This window comes from Diorhabda sublineata, chromosome Y (assembly GCF_026230105.1).
Source record: "Diorhabda sublineata isolate icDioSubl1.1 chromosome Y, icDioSubl1.1, whole genome shotgun sequence".
Taxonomy (NCBI): Eukaryota; Metazoa; Arthropoda; class Insecta; order Coleoptera; family Chrysomelidae; genus Diorhabda; species Diorhabda sublineata.
The window spans coordinates 8,209,996-8,217,660 of NC_079486.1; the positions used below are offsets into that span (position 1 = coordinate 8,209,996).

The 7,665-nt window shown below is 34.4% G+C and overlaps 1 protein-coding gene across 1 annotated transcript; it reads left to right on the top strand.

The window, feature by feature from the left end:
* Positions 1-695: 695 nt before the first annotated feature.
* LOC130451951 (uncharacterized) lies at positions 696-1,319 on the top strand. Its single transcript, XM_056791307.1, has one exon. It carries the CDS (start codon positions 696-698, stop codon positions 1,317-1,319), a length of 624 nt encoding a protein of 207 aa, XP_056647285.1.
* The last annotated feature ends 6,346 nt before the right edge of the window (positions 1,320-7,665 follow it).

Consider the following 7,665-nt stretch of genomic DNA (forward strand, 5'->3'; position numbering starts at 1 on the left):
AGAGACCTAGAATTAGGAACCTTTCGATGTATTTAAATATATATATATATATATATATATATATATATATATATATATATATATATATATATATATATATATATATATATATATATATATATATATATATATAGTCCATATTAAGAACATTGATGCTGTCACTAGCAAACAAGAAGTGGAAGCTGCTATCAGAGACATCGACAAGGGAAGAAAACCAACAGGAGACATAAGAGTTAGCTCTTTGAGGCCTGACTATGGTGGGACACAAGCAGCTACCGTCTTTATACCAAAAGAAACTGTCGATAGCCTACACAAAATGGGCAAAATAAGAATTGGTTTGGTCAACTGCAGTGTGAGAGAAAGGATGAGAGTGGACTCGTGTCATCGATGCTGGGAAATTGGTCATATGGCCAAATTCTTCAAGGGCCCTGTTAGAACATGACTGTGCATACAATGTGGGGGAGATAACCACCAGAAAAAAGACTGCATGAAAGAAGCTCACTGCGTACAATGCAACATCCCCGGTCATAGGCCACTTTCCCTAAAGTGCCCTTTAGAGAGGCTGGTACATAGATATTAATATAGATGCAGCAATTTGCTTACCAGCAAGCAAGCACATATCGATACAAGGTTGGGGACAGGGAAATTTATTTGTCTGGATTGACTGCATCAAAATCACTATATATAGCTGTTATATGTCGCCAAATATAAGGCTCGAAGAGTTCCAACATTTACTGAATGAACTGAAAAATAGTATAGCTACACGGAAAAATAAGTGCCTGATTTACGGGGACTTTAACGCGAAATCAATGATGTGGAACTCAACATCAAATGATTCTAGAGGAGATATTCTTTCTGAATGGGCCTCAGAACTAAACTTAATTTCACTGAACACCGGATGTGAACCTACCTTCCGTAGAGGCCAAAGCTGTTCCATTATCGATATAACATTCGCGGCAACCAATATAGCGCCTTTAGTAACGAACTGGAGAGTGTCTGAAGAGGAAAATCTTACAGACCACAATTACATTTATTTTGATATAGCTATTAAGAAAGATAGCGTAAGAACGAAGATTAAGAGCCGCGGCTGGAGGGTGGATACGACACAAATGGATTACTTCATAAATGAACTGCGAAGCAAATTACCACCAAGAGAACAAACCTTAAAGCCAGAGAGATTAATTGAGAACATCAGCCATGCATGTGATAATACATTCCAACGAAAGGGTATCCCAAGTGACAGGAAAAAACCAGCTTACTGGTGGTCAGCGGAAATCGCGAAACTCGGTAAAAATGCCTTACACGGAAGAGAAATATGACCTAATATACCGCAAGAACAAAAAGATACATCTCGGCAAGCCTACAAAGAAGAAAGAGCGCGGCTAAAGAACGCCATCCTAAGACCAAAACAGGTTAAATGGAAAAGGGTCATTGAAGAAGTTGAAGAAGACCCATGGGGACTGGGATACAAGATAGTGATGAATAAACTGAGCTTGAGATCACCTCCTGCGTTGTCAGAAGAACTCATGCTTGACGAAGCTAAGAAGCTGTTCCCACAACACCAGAAAACTAAGTGGAGTACCACTGAGGTACGGGACACTATTCTCGGCAGAAGAGCTGGATCGAGCTTCAAACAGGATCAAATTAAAAAGGGCTGCAGGACCCGACCATATACCACCGGAGATAATTAGATGTGTCGCACAAAGACTTTCGCCAATCTGTCTGAATGTAATGAACCAGCAAATCCTGAAGGGCGAATTCCCAGATATCTGGAAAACCGCCAAATTGCTGCTCATAGAAAAACCACGTGAAGAAGGACAATCAAAACTCACATACAGACCGCTGTGCCTAATAAACTGCATGGGAAAACTACTAGAGCACCTTATAAAAGAAAGAATAGTTGAAGAAATCTGCAGAACAGGAGGCCTTGCTGATACACAGTTTGGATTTGTGAAAAAGAAATCGACCATAGACGCTATGCTGAGAGTAATGGAAGAGGTAAATAAAGCAAAACAAAATGTACATCAGAATAGAAAACAATGCTGGATGTCAAAAATGTGCTTATTGGATTCGCTGACGACTTGGCGGTAGTAGCGAGTGGGAAAACGGAGAACGAAATCGTAGCTGTGACAAAGAAAAAACAGAGGCAACTTTGCTGGTGGATAGAAAGATTGTTAAACAGGTGACTATCGATATAATAGACACACCGGTCTTCACTCAACCACAAACTAAATACCTAGGGGTATTCTTCGATCAGGGCGCTAAAATGAAGGCTCATATTGTAAACACAAGCCGTAAGGCTGAAACGACGATAGTGGCACTTAGCCGCCTGATGCCGAAAAGAGAGGGACCATCGTCAAGTAAGCGCAAACTGCTGTCGGCGGTAGCCCACTCGATTATGCTATACGCTGCACCAGTATGGCAAGAATCTCTGAAACATCTGAAGTATAGATCTATATTCCTCAAGATACAGAGAAAACTAGCTATCCGCATATGCAGTGCGTTCCGTACTGTATCCACCGAGGAAATATTAGTATTGGCGGGTATAATACCCATAGACCTATTGCTGAACGAGAGAACCGCCACACATGGAAAAGAGCAAGCAGTTAAAACAACAGAAAAAGAAAACACGCTAACTAAATGGCAAAGAAAATGGGAAGCAACACACCATTTGGGCGCTTGGACCAAAAGACTCATACCGGAACTTAAACCTTGGCACAAGAGAGGACATGGGGAGATAACGTACGCCTTGTCCCAGCTATTATGTGGACATGGATGCTTTGCAGCATACTTCTGCAGATTCAAAATAAAAGACTCGCCACTTTGCCAGTATTGTGGCAATGAACAGGACGATGTTTATCATACCTTTTTTGCGTGCCCTAGGTGGCAAAATGAAAGAAGACGAGCTGAATCAGAAGCAAATACCATCATAACTAAAAGACATAAAAACATAAAAGTTGGGTAAAAGTTTTGTCAATGAAATTTGATGGTACCATGACCAATTGGCAAAGGGTTAAGTCTTTAGGAGTAGATTTTTCAAATTTAAATTTTTTAAAAACATTTTTTAACCATCCCATCACCCAAGCAACCTCACGTTAATGAAGGACTTATGTTGGGGACGAAAATTAAAACAAGTCATACTTTTTATAAAAAGGAAAAAATGAAAGTTAAATTGGCAACCCAAATTTTAATTAAAACTACACCAGATACCCTTCTTTATTTATCGAGAACAGATATTAATACATATTTCCATAATGCAGGTGCTACAGCTGAATTTGTTTTAATTTTTATTGATTAATTTGATATTTTTAACTCTCGTAATAGATTGGCAAAATAAATAATTTAAAAAGCACTTAGTCCAACAACAAAATATATAATTGAATTAATTTATTATTTTTGAAACTATCTTAATACATATATCTCGAAATATTTCATTTTCTTTCAAACTAGCTATAATGGAATCATATGTTTATATCAATTTTTTAAAACTCAATTTTTACCTTTTTCATGGCACTTCTATGTTCGAATAATATCATGTTTGCTTTCGGCTGCGGGAAAACAATAACAAACTGTCGTTAAGATTGCTTCAACGTTCTCAGTGTATTATGTGTTATGATCCATTGTTTTTAATCCAAAAATCTACAGAAAACCTCAAAAATAGACAAGATAAATATGAAATTTCAGATTATAGGATACTCGAATAATATATATCGACTCTGGAATAAAATTGAAATACATGGAGGTGTGGAATTCGGTGAATAATTTAAAGTTAAAATCATTACTCGGATGTTGAAAGATTATGAGGAAAGCAGAAGTCAAAAACAATGATACAATCATACATAAATTCGAATTAGATAAGTATGAATAATTGGAAAATGTAGCCAAAGATATCTCCAATAATGATCTTTAACCTAAATAGATAGGTAAACTAATTGAATTTCGATAATTATAGTTAGTACAAATGTATTAACAACGGGAAAGTCTATTAGAAGAAGAGCAATCACAAAGTGAATGTAGTGGAAAAGCCAGTCATTCATCAAGTGGATTTGAGGATAACTTTGCGAATGAAAAGGTAAGATGAAAATACCAATTTTAAATATAGTAATTTCTAAATTTGTCTGTAGGAAAATGTTGCATCTGGTGATCAGATAGAAAAAACCAATCGCAATCAAGCAGAATATAAGGATACAGAAAAAAATAAAAAAGTAGCAGAATAAATAATGAATGAAATTAGTGATTCTAGAACTGCTGAGAATATTGACAATACTCCATCTATTAGTATAACAACCATAAATATGAGTAGTTCAATTAATTCTCCGCCAAATTGGACATTGATCGCTGATTCTTCACAATTGCAACCAGATTTTGTGAAATTAGGATAAAACAATTGGATTATCTATGGAAACTCTAGTTCGAAATACACGTTGATTAGATAATGTTCGCCAAAAGCTTTGGGATTATGTTCTATGTCTTTGTTCAATAGCCGTCGATCAGATCCGGGTATTTAAATTTTCCTAGATATTGATTATTCATATCATTAGATTTGTAATTTGGATTGTAAATAAAGTGAATTTGTCTCATATTTTGATTTGATTGATGTCTTATACCTTGTTATTTTCAAACTAAAACTATTTAGATGATGTTTCTGTTTGCCATTGAGAATTGTTTAGAAAATGGGAAAGTTTTGAAATTAAGAAAAAATATTTCATACACTAACGCTAAATGTCCATAGGCTTCTTCAAGCTTTTTGCCAACAAAAACCGTTTCGCAGATTGTACCTCAATTAAGCTTATTCCAGTTATTAAATGGTGGCTTCATGTGGTGTCTAAAACGTATCATATAGAAGATATATAGAGATATAGATATATAGACATATAGAGTATATCTATATATTAATTTTAGAAAATACAAGTATAATGCAACAACCAAATTTTTTTAGTTTGAGTATTTTTTCGCTCACTGTTGTTTTATCTATTGTTTTTACGATACGAAACAATATTCTCCCCTAATTGTGGCGGGAAAAAATGTTGAAAATCTTTGATTTGTGCATCGAAATTACACGAAAAAAATTCCTAATTTCAAGTTGTTTTATTGGAAAATAAATAAAATTGATTGACTTGGACATAAGAAAAATTATCGGCTTGACAGTTAACGTGTTGACAATTAAATAATGCATTTAGTCATATTTATGAAATTTTTGTGCCAAATAGAATTGGGCATCAAATTGACGGGGACATAAACATGTTTGGCTCTGCGTTCAACATGTTAATCACGGAATTACTCATATTTATGACGCTTTAAGACAATATAATTGGAAATTTAAGGAAAAGGTATTAAAATGATAAAATTTGGCATAAATAATGATTTGCATAAAACAAGTGAAAAAATAGGATTTTTCAACAAACTTTATTGAGAAAATTAACAAATTTTTATTACAAATTAGAACGGAAATTTGAATTCTAACAGAAAATTTTCTTAAAAATCACGACATTGTCACTCAAAAGTATCTTTCTGCTATTCTACTTCTTTCTTATCCTCTTCTTCTTTTTCGTAGTCTTCCTTCAAATGAATTGCACAGTGACAAATTGACAAGTGTAGAAGAAACATTAAGGAAATGAAGATGCTGATAGAAAGCAAAATGGGGAAAGTGAATCGAATAATAGAGGTAAATATTTAAATACAATAAATATATGTAAAACTTATGGTATACATGTTGATTGTACAATGAATGGACACTGAGGACATACAGACAGCTGCCGAAAATTTGTTGAATGAACATATTACAAAAGTAAAGTCCTTAAAAGATACTATGAAAATAAGAAGAATATTCACATTGAGAAATCCAATACATGTACTACTAATATTACCACACTTACTATTACACTGTTTGACGCCTGTTTCGATGTTTTCCGTTTGTCTCTATGTGTTTTGTACAAAACACAAAAATATTACCGAGTATACTATCATTTAAGATCGTCAGTTGATTGAATTAGTAAACTCACTCTACTCTATAACAACATTATGTAGGCTAATGTAAAAGGCTTTTCTTGAGTAATGGGATGGTAAAAAATGATTTTGATGAATTTAAATTTTAAAAATCTGTCTCCATTTTCATGAATAAACTTGACGCATTTTTTTATTAAATTAGTTTTTCGCTACCACAAAGTACTTACAAAATGAAGTACCCAATAGGTCCCTTACTTCTGGTAATTCATCAGTATACATTTTGGTTTCCTATTTCTTTTTTATTGGAACTGAAATAACAGTGACATTATTAGAACATTCTTCTTGTTACTTACAAGAGTTAGTCTTACTCTTAGAAGCACTTAAAGTTTCAAATAAGTGTAATAATTCAATTTATGAATATTTAGATGAAGCGGCTCCTTCAGACATTGTTGTAAAATACTAAATATGCATGTTGATGAGTATGATTTACACAATCTAAATGCTTTGAAGAGGTTGGCAATATCTAATACTAATAAATGAATCACCTCTTCCCAAATAGTATTTAAAAGATCCAGAGGTTAGTTAATGTTTTGATCGGTTTTTCACGTCGACGAAATTAATTAACAACTCTCCATTTGCTTATGTTGGTACAGTGATTGGCAATCGTAGAAACATGCCAAAATTCGAAAAAAAGAAAAGAAACAGGGGTGAAGCTGACTTTGTCCATAATCAATTTGGTACTACGGCGGTTTTGTGGAAAGATACAAAAGAAGTAACGCTGCTTTCAAAGTGTCATGGAAATGATATGACCTTTGTGAACAGAAAAGAAAAAGGAAATTCCTTGTCCTGAAATTGAGGCCAATTACAATAGGTTCATGGGGGATGTTGATCTTTCTGACCAATTGATTGGTATTTATGACATGGATCGTAAGTCTTTGAAGTGGTAGAAAAAAGTTTTTCACCGTTTGCTTATGACCAGTGCGGTAATGCATGGATTATTTGGAGAGAAACACATCATAAGAAAATTTCTTTCCTGGATTTTCTGGTTCCACTTGCAGAGTCAATGATTTCTGAGGCTCGAAAATATGCCAAGGTTGTTAGAAAACGCCAATACGGAAGACGATTAAAATGACCCAAATGGTTATTGAATGTTGGGGATCACCTTCCAAATGAAGGACCAACTCGTAGGAGATGTCACAGTTGTGGAAAAAAATAAGAGAGAAAAACGCACAACAACCTTCTGCTCAACTTGCAATGTTCCTCTGTGCAAAAATTGTTTTTCTAGTCTTCATACATAAAAATTTGTTGTAAAGAAAATTGAAATGAATACCATTGGTTTAAATATGTCCCGCAAAAAGTTTCCACTGGGATCTATGTATCCCACTACCCCCAGGTAAAGAAATAAATGGATCCAAAAAGGATATTACTATCCACGAAAAAAAATTGAGATGACGAAACAAATGGAAAAACTAGATATTACGGACCGGAAGGACGACAAAACTGGACAAACATACGATAATCTCGCAAGGAATAAGTTACCTGAAGACAATTATCGAGAGATACAGAAGGTTGCAAGACTCATATCTCACCTTTGCGATTTTTTACTAGCTAGATGCAAAGATGAACTTCACAACAAAACGCCACAAAAAACTTTGCTCTTTTTATATTTTGTCTTCTTCCAAATATACATATAAAAGAGCCATTTGTTATTGGTTTGCT

Excerpts from the sequence above, each read along its gene's own strand:
- LOC130451951 (XM_056791307.1), top strand. The coding sequence starts at position 696 with ATGTCGCCAAATATAAGGCTCGAAGAGTTCCAACATTTACTGAATGAA.